The sequence below is a fragment of the Serinus canaria genome, chromosome 6 (genome assembly GCF_022539315.1).
Source record: "Serinus canaria isolate serCan28SL12 chromosome 6, serCan2020, whole genome shotgun sequence".
NCBI classification, from domain to species: Eukaryota; Metazoa; Chordata; class Aves; order Passeriformes; family Fringillidae; genus Serinus; species Serinus canaria.
Window position 1 is genome coordinate 25,343,656 of NC_066320.1, and position 25,146 is coordinate 25,368,801.

At 48.7% G+C, this 25,146-nt stretch overlaps 2 protein-coding genes across 6 annotated transcripts in view; both read left to right on the forward strand.

Moving 5' to 3' along the window:
- The window catches only part of SMC3 (structural maintenance of chromosomes 3), a 1,169,611-nt gene that overhangs the window by 1,109,207 nt on the left and 35,258 nt on the right, over positions 1–25,146 (forward strand). The window lies entirely within an intron of this gene.
- On the forward strand, positions 14,973–24,903 carry DUSP5 (dual specificity phosphatase 5). Its single transcript, XM_009087193.4, has 4 exons — positions 14,973–15,518; positions 19,687–19,829; positions 21,245–21,464; positions 23,266–24,903. The coding sequence occupies exons 1-4, from the start codon at positions 15,125–15,127 to the stop codon at positions 23,664–23,666; spliced, it is 1,158 nt and encodes a 385-aa protein (XP_009085441.3). The 5' UTR covers positions 14,973–15,124; the 3' UTR covers positions 23,667–24,903.

The following is a 25,146-nucleotide window of genomic DNA, read 5'->3' on the forward strand; positions in this document are numbered from 1 at the left end:
TTGGAAAGGAGGGGCATGGTTTTTATGGCGGGTTACTCTGCTCTCTCCATTGTGCTTCTCTGAGGAGGAGGAACCAGGGAGAGATCCTACAGACCTGGGAAGGTACTGAGCTACCAAGGAGACATCAGATGTGCACTGAACTTTGCAGTGTCTGGGTGCTGGCCCGGTGGCAGCGTAGTTTGGGTGAGTTAGGAAAAGGCATCGTCTGAGCTCAAACACTCTGGGCAGTCTGGTCATGGGCAGCAGAAGGTGGGTTCTGTGGTAGATGTGTCATGCCAGACACCAGGGCTCTGCCTCAGCCAATGCCCCTGAGGAACAGCCTCTTGCCACATGGGGCTTCACAGGCTCTTGACTGGAGGAGCACTCAGAGAGCCCTGACATACAACCTGCCCTAAGGCAGTGTCACTGTACCCTTGTGTTTAGGTACATCCATGGAGGATCAATGGGAAGGGGATGCAACAAGCAGGAGAGAGTTCTACACACAACAGAAAAACACAAATCTCAGCAAAGCCTGAGACAGGAAATACTAAAATAGAATATAAAGCTTATTTGGATTTTGGGTTCTTTAGTGGTGTGTTTCTCCATCTAATTAATTGCCCTAATGAGGGTGAGGTTCTTATCAGACCCATGAGTGAGTCCACCTGGGAAGAGTGGGGGGGAGAAAATTGAGGGTTGATTAACATATAAAGAGTGCTAGTGAGAGGTAAAGATTGCTGTTGACCACAAGCAAATTCAATCAGGCTGTGTCCTTTCCTCTTTGCTTTCATGTTGAGTGTGGAGGGAAGTAGCATGCATGGCTCCTGCCCTGCTGGTGGCATTGGGAATGCTGCATCTGCACCAGTGATGTGACTGCATCTCTCCTTACTGCAATGATGACTGAAGCTCTGGGAACTGAGGGGTTGTCAGTCCCTACTAATAAACAGGTATGAGGAATGTCTCTAGGCCCAGAACTGCAAAAATAACAGCAGAACTGGTGATGCATGAGTTTGTTCTCTGTGTGAGTGTCCTACATATGCCCACAACCAGAGCCCAGCCCACCAGGTTGATTCTCAGCAAAAGCTGTGGTCCCCTAGGCAAGGAGGACCAAGAACCATTTTGCCTCTGCCTTGAGAAATAGAAAGCCCAGGTATGAATGGTGAAAGCTGATGAAAATTCTTTCCCCTTAAGAAAGAATATGCTTCAGGATTTTTTTAAAGAAGGCAATCAGGCTGTCTGACTATGATCTGTGTAATGCCAAGAGATGCAGCTGTGGGCTGAATGCTCCCAAACCTGCTGATGTTTGTCTGTGCTGCAGGTGTGCTGGACCTCAGTGGGTCAGGGGCAGAAAATGTAGGTGGTAAGTGGGTGTATAATGAAACCCCTGCACCCTTGTGCTGCTGTCAGGTTGCATCATATTTGCAATCAGACAAACAAATCAAGGGGCTGGGGAGCCTAGCTACTCGGCCTGCTGACTAATCTCCCCTCCCCACGCCTCTGGCTGCTGAGCCCTGCAGTGAGATTCTGGCACAAAGGAGCCCTATGGCTTGGTTTGCTCGGAGCTCAAAGGGGCTTGATGGCAGGAGGAGCCCCCAGGTCGGGGACTCTCCACTAAACCTTTTTGCCCATGGTGTTTTGAGCAGGGTATAGCAGCAGCAAGAGGATCTCTAGAGAGTGTGATGTTACCGAATAAACGTGTGGGTGGCAGGGGCTGTTAGCATGCTGGCAGTAATTCCCAGCTCCGTGACAGTGAGCCACTGATATCATCACACATGCTGGGCCAGATCCCACATTCCTCCTTTTGCCTGAGTACCTGATGAAAGCAGTGGGAATTGCTATCCAAGATAATGATTGCAGGATCAGGTGGATGATGACACCCTGTTTTTCTTATCGCTTTATCTCTGGCACTGCCTCTCTCTCTCCATGTCTCTTTTCACTAGAAATGTTTTTATTCTGGGCTCACAAAGTGCAAGGAGAGCCTACTGGACAGCTCCAGAGTGCATATGATCCCTGGAAACTCCAAGAACTTTTAGGGAGAACACTCTTCTGCTTTATTTCCAGCAATTAAGTTGCATCAGAAGATTCATGAAGCCATGTAATGTCTTGTTGCTGTTGCCCTGGGCAAGCAATTGCTGGGTGCTCTGCAGTGAGGAGCAGCTGACAGCTGTTGATCTCAAGTGGGCTGTAATCACAAGAGATATAAATGTACAACTTTCTCCCTATTTTTCTGTGTTGTCTGAGGATCTGAACTGCACTCGTCATGTTTGGGCTCCAGAAGAGCAGGTAGGGGACCATGGGGAATTGTGGAGATGGGGACCTGCCAAGGACCTCTGTCATTCAGACATGCTGAGGCTGAAAGAATTTTTCAAGTATATTGCATCAGCTGTATGTGAACCTCATCCTTTTAGGTGACAGTGGCCATAGTGAGGTGGAATTCTGACTCTGTGGTGTCTTTAGGGGCCCCATACACTGTGAGGGCTGGAGAGGTCAGCTCCTTCTTAGAAGATTGCTTGTGGCCCTGTCCCACAGCACTGCTTGGTGCAGAGACCAGCATCAGGAGCTATAGGATCCCTGACTCCAGTCTCACACATGATCACGCTTGGTGGCTCTGATCCCTCCCCTCTCTGCAGGATGGTGTCCTTTTCCTTATCTATTTCCTTCCTGTAAGTGCTTTGATCTCTGTGTGGATTCAGTGCCAAAAACCAGGTGTTCCCAGATACTTTTTTTTTTTTCATTTGCAAGTTATCAGTTACTTTGATGACATGTTGCAAGTTTGCCTTAAAAATATTGATTTAGTTGAGGACTGGTGTTGCAAGCAGGCAGGAAGATGCCCTGGTCTGCTTTTAAACACTTAGAGCTGTAAACCAGCAGCTTTCCTGGGAGAGCTCACCCATCCCAGGATGTGCTCTCCTGCCTCCTCACTGCACAGTGATACAGGGGCCAGGCTGAGCTGGTACAAACACCTCATTTGTAATATACTACAGCCAGCTGCTCTTAGGTTCCAACCAGTGTGTCTGATGGTGGGACAGCCATGTGATCCCTGGGTCTGCACAAGCACTTCATGGTTTTTGAGGTGCTGGATGAACTGATCCAGCAATTCCTGGTCCAAACCCTGTGGCTCCTACTTGATAACAGCATTTTTTGTTTTGAAGGCATCAGGGTAGGGAAACTCCTCCACTTTGGTAGTTTTTTCCAGTGGTTAATAATTCTTGCTGCTAAAAATGTGAGTCTCATTTCTCACATGAATTTTGTTGACTTCTGCTTCCCATTGTTGTTTTTCATGCTGGTCTCATCCAGTGTGAGCAGTGGAAGAAGCCAGATGACTGAGAGCATCTCAAGTTCAAATTCTAGTAATCCTGCTAAATTTTCTGGAGGACTGCAATTTATTTTCTCCAGGAAAGAGATGAACAAAATATTCTGCAGCAGCTGGTGAGAAATAACCCTTCTGATTTTAAAGATTTGACCCCCACACTCTCCTCTCTCTCTGCCTCCAACTGTTCTCCAATCATTTTCTGCAGCTGATTAAGAGGGAATCCCCTGCTGGAAGAAGAAACTGAAATAGAAAAATCCCTTTTCAGGAATGAGCACTCTATGGGTAATCAAGCCTGGATTGCATTGTTAGGAGGAACTTTTCAAAAATCAGGCCCACAGCAATGCACAGCAAGAGAATCTTTTTAAGACCTGCAGAATAAGCTGGCTGGCAGCTTTATATAGAGATGCAATCCAGTTCTTGTGTTTGGAAGCAAAAGAAAAATGCTTCAATATAAGTTTAATTACAGTTGTTTTTACAAATCCTTTGCAGTGCACATTTCAGCTAAAACAACCTTGCAATTAATCTTGTAGACAAAAGCCTGATGTAACCAAAATCTGATGTAAAATCTATCTCTACTTCCATGTTCCTTCATGAATTCGAATCTAAAAAGGGAAGAAAAAAACTTTAAGGAGCTGAAAGAGAGAATTTCTGTATCTGGATGTTTTTACACTTCACTCCTACAAGCCAGAGCTATTAGCATTCAACAGCAAGGGAAAATCACCACAATTGTTGCCTGTTGATGGGCTGTATCTCCCACTGACCTGTGCTCACTGCAGAATTGATGAGATGATACTTGATGTGACAGCACCACTCTCATAGTGTCTTCTAATCCCAAATGTCAGAGTCAAAACTCCTGTCAGTAACTCCTCTGGTTTTTCTCTAACATATCCAGCTAACATGGGTGCCTGGGAGGACTGGGAATCATTTGCAGCCAAGTATTTAATGAGTGTCCATCACCAGACAGGGTTTTTTGTGGCTGCGTGGCCACCTCCTTCTGCACAGAGCTCAGTGTGTCACAACACCTCCTGCCTCCCCAGACAACATCTGCATGGCAGCCAATGTGACAGGCTTCACTGTGCCTTCTCCTGGGGTGTCCAAAATGATCCATTTTAGGCTGACAGCTACAACACACAAGAATAAATATGTATTGTGATGATCCTGTCAGTTGAGACTGGACTGGAGAAATGTTTTCTGCCTAAGTGCTGAATTTGCAGACAAAGAATTGAAGCTGAACAAATGGATAGAGTTGCCTGCTGTGAAAAATGGTAGGTACTAAATGATTCTAAATCCTGGACCTAATTAAATGCTTTGGGGTGGGATTTCTTTTTTCTTTTTGTTGGTGGAAGGCTTTTCTGCATGTCTGTGCGCCTGTGTCCAGGTACAGCCCCCTGGAGGATGTCAGGATCAACCTGTCCAAGCCATCAGCTGGTGTGGTACAAAGCTGCTTCATTTCTGGCTGGAGGAAGGCTTTTCTCACAATAGTTTCAAGATTCTCTCCATGCCAGGTGCCTGTGTAGCTCCCTGAGCTCCTCCATCTCCAGGATGCATTGTCATCTGTGGTTGCACATTCTTGCCTAATTTTAGACAATGCCACAATTCTCCCTTTATCTTCCCAATTTCAACCCTTTTTGTCTTTTTTAACCAGAAGTGGTGGAAAAAAAGAGTACTTGCCACCCTCCAGGAAGGCAGGCAAAGAGTCTTTCTTCTGTCACTGACTGCCATGTGAGACTTGTCCTAGAAGAAATAGTTCTATGTTTGACTTTGGACATGGGTTTCCTCCTCTTCTCTGCAGGTCTGCATTCAGAGGGATGTTTGAATCTTCCCCATAATTCCTGTCTTGGTGCATGACAGGAGGCAGGAGTTTCTGTATTTTTGGAGTGCAGAAACCATTGTTGTAAAGAACAACATACTCTATGTTGTCCTCTGAAGCAGGCAGAGCACTGCCAGCAGCAAAAAGCTGGAGAATCATATGTGACTTTTCCAAACATCAGGCCCCACTTTTCCTCTTGTGCACCAGGGTGGATATGCAATGCAGGAGACTTTTACTTAAATGTCAAGTGAAACACAAAATGAGTATATTCATGTCTGAAGCATCTGAAGTGCTCCTCTTATTGAATAAAGCCCAAACACCTCCCATTTCCACACTGTCCCAGAGCACTTCCTGCTGAAGGCAGGCAGCTCTAAGCCCTGAGCACTTGTGCCTGCAGCTGACCAACCCACTGCACCAAAATCCAGTGTCTCAGATAGGGAGAATGGGCTTTGGCTGCCTCTGGCCCCTTCCTGGTTTCCAGCTCTTTCACAGGGTAAATTGAGCCTTTGTCCTGCTCAGCATCATGAGGCCAAGCTCCTGCCAGCAGGGACAATGCCCTCTTGTGAAGGAATAAGCCTGTAGGGAGAGGGCTGATCTGTGCAGCACCTTCCAGCACCAGCCTCTGATGTGAATGGTGCCAAGGTGAGTGTTAATGGAGGGAGGGATGTCCACCTGCTGCTCCTTCTGGGGACTGATTGCCCCCAGTACCCATCCACACCATCTCCCTCTTGCAGGTTCTGTACCTACAGCGAGAGCAGCAGAAGCAGACACATCTATCTCTCTCCTGGTGGTTTAGTTTTGTTTTTTTTTAAACCTGGGAATTATCTTAAAATAGAGCCACCTACACCACACTGAGGTGAGTGGCCAGCACACGCAAATTCATCACTCTGGGCTTAAAGCTGCAGCACGGAAAGGGCAAAGAAGGGTGAAAGCTGAGCTGGTCAAGCCAAGGCCTCTGGAAATATCAGCAGAATCTGTGTCAATCAGAGAGAAATTCCACAGGCTTGTCCCAAATCTACTGTAGGTCTGCACTTGGCAGGGAGGACTCATCACACCTCTGCTCATGGTCCCTGCAGGAGCCCTCTACTGCTCTAGGACACCCTGATGAGAGGGCTTGTACCCACGGAGGGAGAGGAGAGCAGATACTTAAACCTGCCTTTAGGAATTGGGGTATTGCCAAAATATGCGAATTCTGTCCTCTCCCTGCTGTAATGAGGATGATTTCTCCCCTCTTTAAAGACGTCAGGAGAGGATGCACAGACAGTCTTGTCACACTAACCTTGTGACAAAGTAGAGTCACCATACAGGAAAGCTATGCTGAACTGAGATTCTTCAGACTTGTCTCAGCCTGTTGGTCCCTTCTGGTGGTGTGGCAGCAAAGGGTCCACAGAAAGGCAGTTATTACTCTTCTCTGGGTTTAAACCAGATCTTAAGGATTGGAAGTTGATTGTAATTAATATACTAGAAGAGTAAGATCCTCAAATCCAAAGTGGTGGTTTGGTGTGAAGTGGTATTTGATTGGGCATAAGAGACATACTAGTAGGAATGGCAGCAAAGGATCCACTGCCTTTCTGTGGACCCTTTGCTGCCACACCACCGGAAGGGACCAGGCAGAGGTAAGCCCTAAGAAGGTCCATTGTTTGCACATCTCTCTTTGCTTTCCCTCTCTGCCTCTGGAGGTTTGTGCTCAGAGGTGTCACACCATGTGTGTGCTTCTTGGTGGGACACCTATAGGGGCTGGTGGTATTTCTGGCTAGCTAGAATGCAGAGTGCTGTTCTGATCCATGTGGAAAAGAGTGCCTGTCAACATACATTCATAGCTCAACATGGTGCCAGGCACAGCCCCAGGAGCAGACTTGTAATATCACAAATGTGTTTTATTCCAGGAAAAGCTTTAGTTGTTCCTTATGGGTAGACACTTCTGGGGTTGTTAGGATAAAAAAAGGAGCGGCAGCTTGAGCAGCCCGTTTTCTGTAGGCTCGAGTAGTAGGACAGGAATGCCATATCTGCACAGTGAAGAGTTTCTCTAGGACTGACCTCCCTTGGAGGAATGATTTCTAAAGGAAAACCTGGGTTTGTGTATCTTTAAGCCCCTTGGGTTCAGGTGCCCAAGATCTTTTCAAATCAGTCCAAATATATATTTTTGCCTTTCCTGGTAGATGAAGGATGTGTTGTAAACAACTGGAACTGTCAGTGATTCAGCCGGTAGAAGATGTGTCAGATATCCCTATTCCCAAAGCAGTACTGCTGAGGTCTTGGTACATGTCCCAGTACCCAGCCTTCCCAACTGGGACACTGCCCCTTAATCCACACTCTGATGCAGCATTGCTTCCCAGAGCACTGTCTGTTAGTAGGCTCCTGAGGGATCCCAGGGGTGCAGGAAAGGAAACATTCATGTCTGTGCTTCGTTCCTGGAGGAGGAGGTTGGTGGGAAGAGAGATGAGCAACTTCCATGGAGGCTCACTTTGCCACCCACTCCTAAACTGGACTTCCAGTATCACTGTAAGCAATGCTGGACAAATGTTCTGGCAAGTGACAAATTGTTTCCCAGCTCAGCTCCATTCCCTTCCCACCTTTTTTTCCCTGTGAGTCAACTTCTGCCTACACAGATGTTTCCAGAGCAGCCCGAGTGCCCTCTTTGTTTTGCGCTGATGGGATGGTGAGTTTGCATTGAGGCACAGTTTCTACCCCTGGATTTCTAGATTTTCCTGCATGTGGGCAGAGAGCAGCATGATGCTGAGTGACTGAAGTGCCTGCTCACAGTTCATGAATAACAAATACTGGCAAAGCTTGCAGCCCCAAAGCCATGTTCCATGGGACCTCCAGCACAGTCAGGCAACAAACAGCTGTAGTGATATGAAATGTGATGTCTTTGTGCTGATCTTCAGCCAGAGGTTACACTCCTCACCCCAGAGCTGGAGTGAGGGAGGGTGATGGATGGTCCAGCCCCTCCAGCAGGGCAGCCACTGGCTCTGCTGGGACCTTTCTGCTGATAACTTGGCAAGGGAAAGCAAAGCTGAATCTGCTGGGTGCAAAAGGGGTGGAGCAAGCAGCAGTTTATAGGGGGGGGGATTTTCCTCATTCTCTGATGGTCTGACTGTTACTTTCTTCATCAGGATTGTAGGATGGGACCCTCAGCTAGCTGTAGGCCAAAAGGTAGCCCTAGAGATCCTTCACTGTGAACAGTCTCTGTCAGAACGGTCATTTCCCAGGACAAACTTCAGCAGGGCAGTGGGAGGGGCTTGACTTTGAAGGTTTTTTTCTCTTTAATAAACAAGAGACTCTTAATAAACCTGGAAATTCCCCTTTTAAATTTGATACACTGGCCTCTTCTAGACTCCCAAGCTTCAGGTAGGAAGTAATAGGAAGTGAGATTAAATGGGCTGGAAGCTGAAGGATCACAGGACTGAGGACCCAAGCCCTGTTTGATGGGGTGCAGCTTGCACACCAATGGGCAAGGCAGTTTCTGGTGCAAGAGCTCCTGTGCAAGAGCCTGCTTGCTATAGCTGCAGAGGAAATCAGCTGTGTCACCCCACAGACTTTTCTGTCAGTAGGAAACTGTGGAGAAGGCTTATAATATAAGCAGCAGCATTGTATTGGCACAGGTTTCCAATGCAAAGTTGACTTAGAAGAAACCAAGCTGCTGCAGTGGTACAATTGTGTGTTTGATAATACCAATACAAATCATTGCTCATGTTCTGCTGATCTCAGATCTTGTTCTCCTACAGGACAGAGGTGAGCAAAAAGCATGGCAGGTATCAGCCATTATTTTAACTTTTCTGTTTTTAAAGGAAAGACATTGTTGCTGGTATTTACTTCCATTTTACCTTACCTTAAATATGATACCCTCTTACTCTGCCTGTGAAATACAGGGGTGGAATGCAGTCCTACTTGCACAAAACACTTTAGTGCAAAGAAAACTATAATGGGCCCAAAGTGATGGGGAAGTTTTATTTTATAAAGATGCTCAACTGTGCTATGCCATCAAAAGGATACAAAGTGGAAGCCACATCCTGCCAGCTTGGCTAATCCATAAAAGAGCTTTCAGTGTTTTCCCTTGGAGTAACAGCTTTAAATTTTAATAAGCTGTAGTGTACTTTCACCGGATGTAATAAGCTGATACAAAGTTTAAATGGGGTTAAGTAAGTAGATACCTAGGAGAAAGGAACATAAAAGACATAAAGTATTTCCTCTCTGTTACAAGTTTATTTCACTGGGTTTATTTTGGGAAAAAATATTTTGTTCAAATAATTTTTTTCTTCTCTGGATGATTCAGTGTCAGGGGAGGGAGTAATATTTGAAGTAACCACAGAGCAACTTGAGCAGAGAGGAGGCACAGTAGAAAGAAAAAAACTTATCAAGTTATTAATTCAGGTAACTTTGCCATTTAATTTTAGGACAGTTACCAATTCACAGGCATGTGTGCCTGAACGCGACCCACATAATCCTGTAAAACAGGGATTTGTATGAAGACTCCTTGAAAGGTCGTCCAGCCCACCTGTACCCTGAGACAGGATCGGTTCTGTTAAGTCTTTCTGGACAGAGTTTTGTTGAGCCTGTTCCTGGAGCTCTCAGTCTTGGCAAACATCAGCCACAGGGAGCGACCCCAGGGTGGGCACTCAGCTTCCCTGCTCCTGCAGCAGCTGTCCTGCCTTCCCTGTAAGCCATTACCCGTGTTACTGCTGGGAAAAGCAAGCTCTGCTTTGTCTGCTTCCCCTCCACTGCTCCCAGTGGCCCCAGCCTCCCTCAGCTCACTGGCTCCAGCTGCTTCCCTTTTTCCCACAGCAGCCTTCAAGACACTCTGAGCAGACCCAAACTGCACTCAGAAACACCATCTAGAGTGATGTCCAGAGGCAGACCAAAGCCAAGATCTGCTTTTTGTGTGTTTCCTGTTTGCAAAGGTGGGATAAAGAGCTTTTTGGGCATGGGATGTGCAATGCTGTGCTTGTGCTGGAGTAGATGAGGGGGTTTGTAGTCTGCACCACAACCCACTGGTTGCCCTCTCCTGATGTGTCATGCCTGGGGACCCCTGAAAACAAGCAGGGGCTGTGGGGTGGGAATTTTTCTTGTTACTGGCAGTTCTATAGATAACAGAGGCGTATGGGGTTTTACTGAATGTGTTTGTTTGCTTATATCTGTGTAGCCTACTGAAATGGCTCCAAAACATTCTCAGCTAAAAGCGTGAGCTGTTCCATTTTGAGCTTAAAAAGTCATTTCTGTACCCAGGAGCTGTACTCATTCTTGGTGGAGTGGGCATAGTAACACACACTGTTCAGTGGATTATACTTATATGATTATAGCCTCCAGGCAACAACCTGGTGCTTAAGAAATGAGTCAGTCAGAAAGACCAAGGCAGAGGGAATCAGATTCAGTGATGATAAGATTTGCTTCCAAAAGATCTGGACTGAAGTATACAGCATTCCTTCAGTACATGCTTATCCTAATTGCCAATTAAACAGCACATGTAGGAAAACTTTACGTTACTTGGTGTCTCACAACAGTCTAACGAAGCAATAAGCACACACAAGGTCTTGCAGTGTGGACAGGTTAGTTGGGTACAGAAAGGCAGGAATAGCTGGGAAACGTGGGTGAAAGCCCAACCAGGTTGGTGATAGCTGTGTTAGTGCAGGGAGATCTGCCTATGCAGAATAGGAGCATGTTCCTGGGAAATATATCCAGGAAAAGGGAAGAGACCGGATGAGAAGGCAAGAAATGCATGTGGGGAAGCAGTGTCAGGAAGAGAAAAGAACAAATGAGAACTGGCAAGTTGATAAAAGAACAAAAGGACTTTGTCTCTCATTAAAGGCAGCTAACTACAGAAATCATTTTCCCATGTAAGCAAGTACTGCAGCTACCCCAGGGATAGTATGTGGTTGGAAATGGGAAGACAGGTTCTTTACACTCATAACTGGGTCTGGCAAGTGTCCCACCAATATGGCTCATGGTGCTGGGGGGCCATATCAGGCAAGCAGAGAAACTGAAACTTGATTGTGCAGATAGATGGATTCCCTGTTTTAAAAATTATCTTCCACCTGTATGCAGGGTTAAGCCACCAGCTAGTGGAACAGAAAGAACAGAGGCTTCTAAAAGGTGACAGGAGGTTTGGTTCATTCCTCTTTCACTGCTGACTGTAGCTGTTGACAGCAGCTTACAGCAGTCAGTGCAGTCGCAGTCACATAGGCATGAGTCAGGTAAAAATCAGACTGAGACTGAGATTCCCTTTCAGCCTGATTTTCAGAAATGCTGAGTGCAGGCAGCTCCTGCCTGTGTCTAATAGTGCTTCTCACCCTGTAAAATCAGCTTTTGGCAACAGGTTTCGGGGCTGAGAGAAATTCATAACGAGACGAATGGTCATGATCTGATCTTAGATCCCAGACTTTATTTCATGAGTGACCAAGTCATGACACCAATGAGGTCTGAGTCTGACAATCTCCTGTTGCCACTGCTCAGCTGACCTTAGCCCTGAGTATAAATTTCAGTGTCTTGAGTCTCTCCATTTACTGGCACTGCTTGTCCTGTAAGTGTTTTGACATCAGCCACTCCAAAATTAGAAACCGATGACATGGAAAGCTTTAATAACATTAAAGAAATGCCAATCCATCTTCTCTGCTGCCTTGTACTATGCTTTGTTCATCTGAGGAATTTCTTGCATTTCACAGCCAACAGAAGGACATGGATTCAGGATTGTTCCTCAGCAGGGATATGATGCAGCTCAAGCCCCAGCCTAGGACCCCATGGCATTCAGGTTACTCTTTATAACATCTCGCTGACCTGCCTCCTGTATGATCTTTGGTCTTCTCCTCATTCTCCTTTCCAGGAGCTCACTGGCTTTCTCTCAACTTTGGTCTTGCTGAGGTTTCGCCTTAATTCTATGGAGTTACAAGCACATTTGTAACATCCAGAACAGGGCGCCCCATGTCTCAGCTGAGACAAGTCAAGCCCTAGAAACTTGGCTCTGCCTGTTTCTTTTGCTTCCCAAGAAATGGTGTTCAAGAGGAGGTGGTAAGCCTCCTTTTAAAACTCATTTTGAGTTTTATTCTGTCTAAAAGGCATTTTTTTACTCCTGGGCAATACCTTCTGGATGCTGTTCCCTTGGGTGGAGGTCCAGCACCCCTCGGGAGATGGGGTGGCCACTCCCCAGCTGCAACGAGAAAGTTTCCCTTTGCAGCGCTGAGAACAGGCAGAAACAAAGAGCCGAGAGGAGGTGGGGAGGGGAAAAGGGAAGAATGAGCTAGGTTAGGGGAAACAGCCTGGAAGAGAAGGGAAGGACCAGCTGATCTGAAAGTCCCGATAAAAGCCCAAGACAAAGACTGAAAGAGCCTGGGAGATTATCAGGGGAAGCGGGAGGAGGAGCAGAGAGATGCAGCAGAACCTAAGTGGGAATGATGTAAAATGCTGCAGGGAGGAGGGGAGTTTCCTACCTAAAGCAGAGAGTGATTTTATTTACTCAACCACTTCCATTTACAGGAATCCAGGCCCTTTCTTTCTTCTGGCTGGGAGCACCCGACAAATGAAGGAGCTGCTCCAGCAGGAAAGAGTATCCATGTCCATCCCATAGCTCTGACAGCGTCAGCCCCGATTGCTCATCTGTTTCCAAGTACAGCTGAGACATTTTGCTGGTGGGCAGAGAAGTCAGGGACACTGCATCCAGCACCCTGCAGCAGAGGAAGCATTAGTACTGCTGTTGTTAGCCTTGTTATTTTCTCCTAATAAAAAGGTGGTCGTGACTCACTCCATTAAGAAACAAAAGCAGAGTTGTAATCTACTGAAAGGCAGTTGTTTGGATGCTCAGCATTAGGTGTGTAAAAAGAGGAAGGTCAGCTGCAGGTCAGGTCTGGTGATAAATACCCTGCTACCAGAACGGGCCAAACTTCAGGTACTCCCTGGAGAACTGATTTTCTAGGCTGGGGTAATTTGTCCCGGCTTCGGAGGCATCACTTCAGGCAGGGGTGTGGAAGGAGAAAAAGCTCTTTTTCTCACCCCTCCACGTTTCAGTTGGGTTTCCTGAGAGGAAATGATACTGTGACTGTGCTGGCCCCCTCCTTCCTCTCAGGAGGAAGGAGCACACCAGCATCTGCTCACAGCATCTCTTCCCCTCCCTATGCCCCACTGGGACCAGTTTGCTAGTTGAGCTGTTCCTGGGGTCTGAGTCCCAAGGGAAGGAGGCTGCTTGTCAGGGAGGAAACAGTGGTCCCTGAAGCTGGGGGCTGAGAGGCAGGAAAGGCAGGTTGTGTTCAGGTGGTGTGAAGGTTTCCTGTGTGAGCGGGACTAGGTCTCAGCACCCCTGCCTATGCCAGATCTCCCATTTGGTCCATGTGAAGGCTTTTGGTGCAGGTATGGTGATCCAGTTCTGACAGGAACCATGCTGGCACGTGGCTCTCACCCAGCCACGTGGCTCAGACAATGCCCAGCTGTCTCCCAGGGTGGGTGCACGACAAGGGAAGGAGCCAGGCTGCCAGGATGGCAGCAGCCAGGTGAAGACAACACCCACGCTGAGATGCGCTGTGAACATCTGCCCCTACCCACAAGCTACTTCTATTTTTGTTCCATCTCATACCCTGGCTGACTCAGAGGAGGGGAGTGGGGGGGGGGGTCAGGTTAGAAGGAGCCAGATGGGAGGACTGTAGGGGAATTGAAAGAGGAAGAGGAAAAGGAGTTGCTTCAAAACCAGTAGCTGCCATTCTTTCAATCAGCTTTTCTTCACACAGTCTCTTCAGTGCTTCTCTGCTTCAGCTGCAGGCAATTTGAGGCAGGGATGGCACTTCCTGCCTGCTGTTGAGGTGAGCATTCTTTCAGGGCACCATCAGAATAAATGACACCCTGCTCTTAGATAGCCCCACTGTCATCTGCCTGGGCTTTAATGAGCTTGACTGGAGTTCACCCTTTTGCTTAACTTCTTCTAGGAATTTCCACTCATCATTTGGGTGCTTTTACAAAACTATCTGCAATGAAAGGACAAGTGCCAAATTTCCTAATTCCTCTGCGTCTTAGCGTCATGACTTCTGGACACAGGCACAGTCAGCGGTCTGTGGTGTAAGTCTTGCAAGTCCTTGGGACAAAATCTTGCAGCCACATGGAAAGGGACCCCCTCCTCAAACAGCCATACCAGCAATTTTTGTATTTATTGAAGGTGGCCCTCTCATCCTTGTCCCCATTGCTTCAGAGCTTTCAATAATTTTGCAGAAATGGCACATCTTGCTTTGTCCCAGTCGACTACTCTTCGTTTGTTCCTTAGGCTGTAAACCTTGGGCTAAGTACCAGCATCCTCGGGGTTGTTCCCCAGGCAACAACCTGGGCATCAGTTCTCGCTGATCACTCAGTTGCCAAAGCTGCCTTAATGCAAACCATGGCCTAAGCAGGGGACCCAACGCTTTCCGTGAGGATCTAGGAGCGGGCAGCTCCCATCCCGCGAGGAGCAAAGCTCTTGCAGGCAGGTCTGCCTGGGCTTTTCTGGGGGTGAGGATACACAGTGAGGGGGGAAATAAAGGGAACTGAAACTCCATTCGCAACCCGGTGAGAGAAGTCTGCCCCAGCACTGCCTTTCCTTTCTTCCTTCTTTCCTTCCTTCTCCTCCGTCCCCCCGCACGCTTCCCTACTCTCCTGACGCGCTGGGGAGGGGGCGGGGGTGATGTCGGGATGAGCCCCAGCCGATGAGTGGAGGATTTTTGCAGCGTTTTTCAGCTTCCTCTGCCTCCGATGCTGACCTACAGCCGCTAGGGAGGGAGGGGATCCCCGCCGGGGGGCGGTGCGCGGGGCGGGGGATGTCCATGTTTGGGAGGCGGGCGCGTCACTCCCCTAATATGGGCAGTGTCGTCATGGCCCGGCCTCCCATTCATATAAATGCCCGGCGGCGCCGGCCGGGATTCCCTGCCCGGGCTCGGCGCGGCCCCGCGGTGCCTCCGTCCCTCCCGTCCTGTCCCGTCCCGTCCCGTCCCGTCCCATCGCCGCCGGCTCCGCGCTAGCACCTGGCACCCTCCTTTCTCTGCTCCGGCCCCGGCTGCGGCGGGGCGCGACCCTCGGCCGGCATGAAAGTCACGTCCCTCGACTGCCGCCAGCTGCGGAAGCTTCTGCGGAAGGAGCCCTCCCGCTGCCTGGTGCTGGACTGCCGGCCCTACCTGTCCTACTCGGCCTCCTGCCTCCGCGGCTCGCTCAACGTCAACCTCAACTCGGTGGTGATGCGGCGGGCCCGCGGCGGGGCCGTGCCGCTCCACTTCGTGGTGCCCGACGCGGCAGCCCGAGCCCGGCTGCTGCCGGGCGCCGAGGGGGCGGCGGGGGCTGCCCGCCTGGCGGCCGTGGTCGTGCTGGACCAGGACACGGGCCACTGGCAGAAGCTGAAGAAGGACAGCACAGCCCAGATCGTTCTCAATGCCCTGCTCTCCAGCCTGCCGGAGACGGGGGCCAGGGTCTGCTTCCTGAAAGGTGAGAGGGATCGCGGGAACCCGAGGGACAGGGGCTGGGGGAGAGCGGCGCGATCGACCCTCAAAGCTCCCCGGCTGGCGGCGGCTGCCCCGAGGTGCTCCCGTTCCCTCTCCTTCGCCCTGCAGTGAACCTGATTATTGGTGGAGGGCAGGGAGGTAACACTGGGATTTTGTTTCTTTTCCACCTACTGGAAATAAATCCCGGATAGACTCTGCGGGCTGAGCCGAAATGCCTTTCCGCTCACCCCCGCCAAGCGTTTAAGAGGCTGAAGGGGAAAGTAGAGAATATCAGTAAAGAACAGCAAAAGTTGCAGATTGTCAAAGGGGGAGAGACATCGGCGAAACAAAATCAGCCCTGCGGATATGAGAGGCCACCGCTACTCGCTCTCCACCCGGTGACACACGGATGCCCTTGTTGGGCGCCCGAAACTCTGCGACCGATGCCCGCCCCTCCACCGAGGGCGGAGAGGTTTCTCTCCCCTGCCAGAGTCCCGATGTCGGGCACATCGGGACTCTGGCAGGCAAAACCTAGAGGTGAAACTCCGGGGCTCGCCAGGGGACAGAAATACCTCCTCCCCTCACGTGTATTACAGCCCTTCGATTGCGGTTCTTTGTTTTCCTTCCGTGTAACCCGGGCTAATAAAACGATAAATAGCATAGCGAGCATAGCAGCCCGCCCTTTCCCTGTCCTTCCGCCCCTGCCTCCCCCCACTTCTGGCAGCGCCTTTGTCCTTCTGCTCTCTCGGTTTTCTCAGCGCAGCCCCCACCTGCTCTGCGAGCGGGGCCGTGCCGGGCGGGGCCGCTCCCGCCCGAAGCCCCGCACCCGCGGCGGCAGCACGCCGAGGAAGGAGTTTCCAAACACCCCTTTGCCATACCATAAAGCCACAACAGGGGGAAACCAGGCGATGTTTCTTGAATAAAGCCTGCCCCTATTCTAATGGGCCAGGGTTAATTCACTTTTAATAAGCCTTTTATCACTAGTTTTTGACCTGAGGTACGCAGTTTTAGCCTGCTGTAACCACCTCCCGCTGGGGCAGGGACATCTTCAGCCTGGGTATTGCCTGGTACTGAGATAAGGGGATGCTTCTCAGCTGTTTGCCACCACCCTGGTTCTGTCCTGCCACTATCAGCCTTTGCTGGATCTGAAGTCACCCCAAAAGCCCAAATTCTGCTGCTGGAGGGTAGAGATACTGGCACTGTGTCATTCAAATCCTTAGGGACTACACTAAACTAGAGATGAAGAAATATCTTCAGGGTCACGGTGGGAAGTCTGTGGTAAACTAGGGGCCAAATTAAGCTCTGCTGACTCCCAAACTGCTTGTTTGGCCACATGATCATCCTTTCCTCTTCATGTACCAGCCCCATGCTTTGAAGTGGTGACTGTGGCTGCAGGCAATTTATCCAGAGTGAGGGGTTAGTGTAGGCTCTGCTTTGTACATCTTGTGAGTTGTGAAGTGTCTTATCTTGAAAGCCTGTTGATTTGAGGCTAAAGACATTTCCTCTCAGTGTATGAGAAAGTTTCCTGCTTTTCCTGCTGCAGTTTCCTTTTGCTTTTCTGGAAGTGCTTGGGGCTGCAGGCTCAGACCCATGACTCAGTGGGCAGCACTAGTGATTCACTGGAGCCACTGACCCCCAGGAAGCTGTTGGCCTGGGGGAAGATCCTTGGCACAGTGGGGATATAAATCACCCTGGAACACTGCATTCTGATCAGGAGAAAGGGTCCTTTGGAGGCCTCTGCTACCAATTTTGCAAATAATAGGCTATAAAACCACCAGGAAAAATCCTCCTTGAAGTTTCCTCTTGTATTCCTGCTCTCCCTAGGCGTGGAGAGTTGGGAGGAGATGTTGGCAACTTAAGTGCTAAGGAAGTCTCCTGGCAATAAGATATGAGGAGGTCATCAAGACCACCAGGTCATCAAGATGCTGAGGATCTGGTCCCAGAGAGAGCAGCTGGAACTGAGTCACTGCATGCCAGGCCCTGTTCCCTCCATTGCTTTCTGGCTTGCAGGGCCACATCTTTCATCTGTGCAGGTGCAGTTTCACGCTGGGTGAGCTCAGCCCCAGCACGGTGAGAGTGGTTGTGTGTCAGGGAAAAAAAAGATAAAATAACGGATCCTCCCTTCGTGCTGATAACAATTCTATTACTTATTGATTAAAAGGGAAGTGCAGCTCAGCTCTCTGTGATGAGCAACTGAGTATTTGCAGAAATGACCTCAGGGAAGGTAGGTTGAGTGGGGAGGGGGAAGAGAGGAGATTGCTGGAGGATGGGATGAGCAGATGACTCACTGTAAGAATGGCCTGCAAATATCCTGATCCCCAAGGCTTGTAATTAACCATTCACCAGCTGCATGTGTTAGCCGCCCTAAGAGACATGAGATATGCATGTCTGCTGGAACACACATGCAAGTTTGGCTTTGGCAGATTTCTGTGTTCATTCAAGTGTAAAAACAGCAACATAGGGTGTAAATGCAGATCGTAGCTATTTATATAAACTGGACATACTTTTCCTATGTGATGGCAGTGACTGGGGAGTTGTGGGAAGATAAGGTCAGCTACACAAAACAAGAGGATTTAAAAGTTCACCCCATGAAGGGCAGTTGGAGATCAGGGAATCCTGTAGAGCTTCTTGTGTTTGCTGTTTTTTCACACTGTGAGTTGCTAGGGATATCATTTTTTCAACCCAGTTGTTGCGGATATCATTTTATCAAACACCTCCCACCACCACCATGGTCTCCACGGTCACTTCACTGCTTGGACCACTGCCTCATGCTGTGAGCTCTGGGATGAGCTGGCAGAATGTGGCTGGGGGTAGGAGGAAAGGGTGCAGGTGCTGAGTGCCTGTTTGCTGTAAAGTCACTCTCCTGCCCTCTGTCATGGAAAACAGACTTTCATCACATTCAGTGGGCTTTGGACTGTGCTGGCCACTTGCAACGTGAGGACTCCACGGCAGGAATGAGTAGGCGACAGCAGCACCAGCAGCACGTCGTGAATTTGAGCACACAACTGCTCAAACATTGCAGACAATGAGACACCGGCATTGTGGGGCTGAACTGCCAGAGCTGGCTGCACCAGGCAGCCCCGGCAGGGAGGCTGATGGGGGCCCTGCGGCTGCTCTGATCTTCTGCACTTCCCTTGTTTCAAAATCCTTCCTTGCACCCGGGCACCCACACCGACACAGCTTATCAGGGTGAAACAGTTGCAGGGTGAATGAATCACAACGGCAGGCTTTGCCTTCCAAGCCTTGTTTACTTGCGGGCCGCACTGAAAGATTATTGACGGTTCAGGAGCCATTCATTTCTGCTCTGAGAAAGCACAGGTGGCAGACATGTGGCACACTCCTGACGTTTCCGGGCTGCTTCTGCTACCTGACTTATTCAGGTACTTTCTGGAGAGGATGTTCTTCCCGGCAGAATATTCCGAGCCTGGAAACAGGCAACAAGTTAGCTGACGACAAACTTCGAGTAACAATGTAATAAGAGGATTAATTCCTTTTCATTAGCAACACACTGAATGAAATGAATACAGTACTTAACCGTGCAGAATAGCTCATGTGGGGCAATTCAGTTGTCAAATGCTGTCACAGGATTTCATTAAGTTTTATAGCTGTTATTTAACAGATTGGTTTCAGTGGGACCATCTTCATTACTTCACTGTCTTCATGCATTGTGGTGATTAATGAGACACATGCAAGCATCCCCCTCTTGTGTTTATGTCCATTTAAAAATGCAAATAAAATATTCTGTGTGTTGTAGTGAACATATTAATGTCAGGTTTAGAAATCTGAGTACAGAAATCTCTGCCTCAAATGCTGGAATTAGTGCTCATGTATAAAACCTGGGGGGGGAGGGAGTTTAGTCCCCACTGTACAGGAGTTAATGGTTGCTAGACTCAACAGAATTGCATTTGCTAACAGCTTTAGTCTGGATTCACTGGGTTTTGGCAAGTTAATAATTGTCAGAGGTATCAGAGGTTTTTCCTTGGGTGCCCAAAGTCTTTTAAGCAAACCCATTTTCCCAGAGGAGCACTGTCCTTCATTGACACTCCCCTGGACTCATTGCTGGGCACTGCTATCCCACTGCATTGCTGGAGCTTCCTTTGTCCTTCACTTGAACTAAACCAGTCCTTGGGAGGACAAATATTCATATTTGCTTCTTTTTGTTGTTTCCCTAGGGGGATATGAAACCTTTAACTCCCAATATCCTGAGTGCTGCGTGAATGGAAAACTCATTTCCCCAGAGAGGACAGAAGGAGAGAGAAACCTTGCCAGCCACTGTGAGAAGCAGAGTGCCAACCACAAACCTGCTTACGACCAGGTGTGTGTCATGGCTGTGGGGGGTGACCTTCCCCTTGGGACTTCTCCCTGCTGCCACCAGGCTCCCTTGGAGGCTGGCAGGGTGTCAGTGGGCCTGGTGCCACTGCGGGCTGTGAATAAACTGTCACAGTCCAGGCTGATAGCCTGTGAGCTGAATAAGTTGCCCTTGTGTGCTGCTGGTCAGCACCACCTCTACCTGGTTTCAAAATTAGACAGAAGGGGCAAAACACTCATCCAGCCCCCAAAACTATTTATGAACTCTCTTATCACACACCCAGACAGCATGAACTGTCAGCAGCTCACACCCCCAGAGGAGACTGAGAATGGGCAGGGGAAAGGCTGCCAGGAGTGTCACTTTTCTAGCAGACAAAGGAGCACATTTTGCCCATGAGTCCTCTGAGATGTCAGGAGGAATTTGAGGCTGGCAAGGGGCCAGAGCTCTGAGAAGTGAGTCCCACTATTGGGCTGGGGAAGTGGGGTTTCCACAGGGGAAGTCATGGTATGCCCCCCCAGCCCGGGGATGACGTGTGCTCCTAGATGTCACCCTGTGGTCAGGACGCTTCTGCCAGGGTGTGCATTTCCTGCTGCTCAGGGGAGTCCCCTTGTGATGCCTCTCTGCTCTCCGGGGAGCACCTCCCACTCCAGGTGCCCTCCTGCCACTGTGGCTGGCTGCCAGCTGTCCCTGATGCATGGGAACCCACCATGTGGGCAGTTCAGGGGCAGTGGAAAGGCAGTTTCTTGCAGCTGGCGGGTGGCAGCAGCTCCTGTGCATCATGGAAAGTTACCTGCCAGCTCAGAAAGCTGTGTCACATGGTGGCTTTTCTTTGCCATCTCGTCATCCAGCCTTTGCTTGTGCTGAGGAAGGAGGAACTGAGATGACGTCTCAGGGTGGGTGATGCAGCAGGTGCTGTGTTCCAGAGGTGTGGGATGAAGGGGGATGGGGACCCTATGTCCAGTTTTTTTCTTTGTTTCACTTTTGGAGATGTGACCAGAGGGGCAAAGCCCTGGCTGAGCCAAAGCAGACTCTTCCTCCGTCCTAATCTTCCTCCCTGCTGGATGTGGCTCCCTGCCTTGCTCCATTTTGGTAAAGCCTCAGTGGGAACAGGCACCATCTATGAAAGCACTTTGGGTGCACTGCAAGGGGCAGCACTTGGAAGAAAGCCACAAACATCCTGCACATGAGTAGGTTGGGTCTGACTTTGTACCTTGCAGATGTGGACAAGAAAATGAAAATATTTTTCCTGCATGTGCTTGGCCATGGGACTGATTCATTGGCCCTTGCTGTGGGAGCCACATCCAGCAGGGAGGAAGAGGAGGAGAGAGAGGGAGCAGGCATTAACCTTGGCTCCCTTGGTCACTCTTGGGTCTCAGGACTTTTGAAAAAAGAATTACATGTTTCTGCTCCTTCTCTTCCAGGGTGGTCCAGTTGAAATCCTGCCTTTTCTCTACCTTGGTAGTGCCTATCATGCTTCCAAGTGTGAGTTTCTCGCTAACCTGCACATCACAGCCCTGCTAAATGTCTCCAGGAAAAGCTCAGAATCCTTCAAAGACCAGTATTGCTACAAGTGGATCCCAGTGGAGGACAGTCACACAGCAGACATCAGCTCTCACTTCCAGGAAGCCATAGACTTCATTGGTAGGTACAAATGAACAAATTTTCAGATCTTCATATATTTTAAACTCATTTAAAATGTAAAATCAATTAAAAATACATTTAATTAATTTTAAAATAAAATACACATTGAAGTCTACTGAATTTTGTAAAGGAAAAACCCCAGTTTCCTTGGACTTGCATGCCAGAGTCAGTAACAACCAGGTGAAGCAGAGTCAGCTTATGGCCTTACTGTGCTGAGATATCCCAAAGGTGGGGTCTGAGAAATCCATTGTCCCCCCTTATCACAGAGCTCTTTACATTCCTCCTTTCAATCATGTTGGTATCTCACCCTTCAATCAAACACCCCAATGCAAAAAAAAATGAGGAGGCCTTTGGAAAAGTTTGTGCTATTCCCTTTCAAATCTTCCTGTGTTCAGCTGAGTGGGTGAGTGAAGGTGAGCTGTGCCAGGGAGCACAGGAGAGAGGATTCTCTCTGAGAAGCACAGCACAGTTTTGTGGGGAAGAGAAGCCTTAGCTGGGGTGGAGATCATGTTGAAATTGGTACCGTTGCTCTCCAGGAATATTCAGGAGAGAAAGATAATAAAACACAGTTACAGACTCACTGGACTCGTTGCTCAGCTGGGTTTGAGTCCTTCAACAGTGCGGGCAGAATTACAAAAACCTACCTGAGGGTGCTCTCTAAGTCCTTCCCCTACCTGGACATCTCACATATTTCAGGGAAATAATAATTTATGGCACCTTTCCATGCTCTCCTCAACCCCTTCTGATAGATGTCACTTAGAAATTTCCCAGATTTTGAGGACATCTTTAATTTTCACTTTCTTTTAAAAGTGAAAATTCTTTGGGCATGTGGTGTAGATGCTGGGGATGACTCAAATCCACGTCTTCCTTATTTTGTGCAGTAGCTAAATATAACTGGTCGTGGTGGCAGTCCCCTGGCAGACAATTGAAGGCAGAAAAATGATAACTTCCTCAGCTCTGTGTGTTTCCCTGAGCACTACACTCACAGTTATCCATAAATTGGAGATTGAACATTTTGCTTGAGGCAATAGAGCAAAGACAAGTCTATTTTTTGAACAATGTTTTTGTGTGGAAAGGGCTTATTTTAAGCACATTCTCTTTAATAACAATCATTGTGTTGTGTGAGTAACCACGGTGGCTCCTGTTGTGTAAAATGGGTGCTTTGCATAAGCCGTTTATATCCTGACTTAAGTCCAAGCAACCTTTAACCAAGCTATAATTAGCAGCTGCCTACCAGCACTTGTGTGCTTTGTGGTGAGGCCCCAGGGACTGAGCTCAGCCTCTCCACCCAAGGGTACCTCCTGGTACTGCTGTTTGCTGCCAACTGGCCAAGCAGGGAGTTAGGATTTTGAAGAAAAATCCTGTTTTTCTAGCAAAGATGATGACAGCCCCTGCAGTTTTTGAGTGACCAGGTAGTGGGAGGGCTGGCCAGGCTTAGCTTTACACAACATTTTGAGCTGCAGGCAGAGAAATGCAGCTACAACCTTTCCTGCATCACAATGTTCTTGAATATCAGTTGCTCCAAAAGAGAAGTAGGCACGAGGAAGGAGACAGGGATGGACTTTCCTAAAAAATGCAAAAAGAACCAAATCAAGATCCACAGATTCTGAAACCATGCTCAGGTCCATCACAAGCTGGGTTTTGTCCTCCTTGTCTTTTAAGCTCCATGTCACCCTAGTACCCAAGAGAAGAGCAGGCCTCTCTTTGCTGTAGCCTGGCTGTGTCCCCCCCAGCCCTGGCTGTGTCACAGTTTCCTCTCCACGCCCCACAGCAGCTGATGTCTGCCATGGCTTTTCCCCAGATCACGTCAGGCGAGCGGGCGGCAGGATCCTGGTGCACTGCGAGGCGGGGATCTCGCGCTCCCCCACCATCTGCATGGCCTATCTCATGAAGACAAAGAAGCTGCGCCTGGACGAAGCCTTTGATTACATCAAGCAGCGCCGGAGCCTGATCTCACCAAACTTCGGTTTCATGGGCCAGTTGCTGCAATATGAGTCAGAGATCCTGTCTTCCACCCCCAGCCCTCCTGTCACCTCGTGCAAGAGAGAAGCTGCGTCTTTCTTTGCAGAGGAACTGACTTTAGGCAAAAGTTTTGAGGGCTCGTGCTTTGCCTTTCCTACCTCAGTGTTGAGTTCTGTGCCCATCCACTCTCCTGTCCACCAGCTGAAGCTCAGCCCAATGACGGCATCTTCGTCCTGCTGAACACCGTGGGGGGCCAGGAGCTGGTGTGGTCCTGATCCAAACTGTGATCCCCAACAAGAACATTTCATGAATGTGCAATAGAGACACTTCATCCACTTACTCTGAGATGGAGTGGTTGTCATGGGTCATACTTCCCATATGCTGTGACTGTAAGATGCAAGAGGTCTAAGCGTGGCAGGTTTTCTGAACTTTTATTGTCCTTTTCAAACAAAAATACAAAGTGCTTTTTTAGGGTTTTAACCACACAACGTGCACCCACTACTGTATTTCCAGATTCCTGGGGAACAATGAGAAATCCATTTAGTATGTTCGCAGTTCCCATCTCCTTCCAATCTTGTTTTTGAAAAGACCCTTACTTAAAGTTTCAAGCAATAAACAGCAGCAGCAGGGAAGCAAGCAAAGTGAAAAGCACTACCTTTGCAACCACAGAGGTGGTGGGAGTGAATATTTGTTCAAATCTTTCTCTGGCTTTCCTCCTTCCCTCTCCTGTGTCATGTTTCAGGTAGCAAAGGGCTGGAGTGGGGAGAGGGAGCACCTTTTCCAGGACACTGCTGCACAACCAGGTGAACATTCCCTCTTGTGCTCCAGCCTCCGAAGTGTCAGGTATTGTCCACAGTGTAACTGGATACCAATCCCGACCAGTGGGTCCATTCAGGTGTGGCATTTCCTGTACTTCTGTATTTGCCTTTGTACTGGATGTGCTTTTAAGGAAAGCATTTAAGGGACTTAAGATCTGTCAGCTACCCTGCTGAGCTATTATCCTCCCATCTGTTTTTTAAGAACAGCCCTAGAATACTTGAATGTTTCAACAATCTTCATCACATCCACATCCCAACTGTAAAACACTGTAACTGCTGGACTTCACACCAAAAAATCCTGACAAGATTTCAGCTCCAAAACAACTTTTTCTCCATCCCTTCCCAAGTGTTCCACTGTGTATCATGTATGGTCAAGTGGTCTTTTTCAGTGTTATGTGACTTGCTTAGAGTGTGTGGTCACCTCTAGTCAGCCTTTGTCCAGAAAAATTATTTCTGTCTTGCTCACATTGGCTTCTGTGTTCACAGGAAGTTCAGAATGAGTGTCTCTGTCTGTTGACCTTTTTAGTATTTTTTAATATGTAATATGTGTGGGAAATGGCAATAATTTCCAGGAGATCTCGTGAATGTGAAAAAAAACCTGCAATGGTTTTTATGGTGTGTAAAAAATAATAAAGGAAAAAAAATGCCAGGAAAATAAAGCTGTTGTACTTGGATTGATCTGGAGAGCTTGGGGGCAGGAAAGGTCACCTGAGAGATACACCATGGTGTAAGAAGATAGAAGAGATGGGAACGTATCACTGTGCTGTGTGCTGCAAAGCCACCAAGGTGCATCACTACAGAGGGGAGAAGGTGAGGGGGAGGATTGTTTCAAACAGAATGACATGAGTCACGGTGGCGTCACTTCCCAGCAGCCGGGCAGGCACTTCTGTTTTGATTCATGC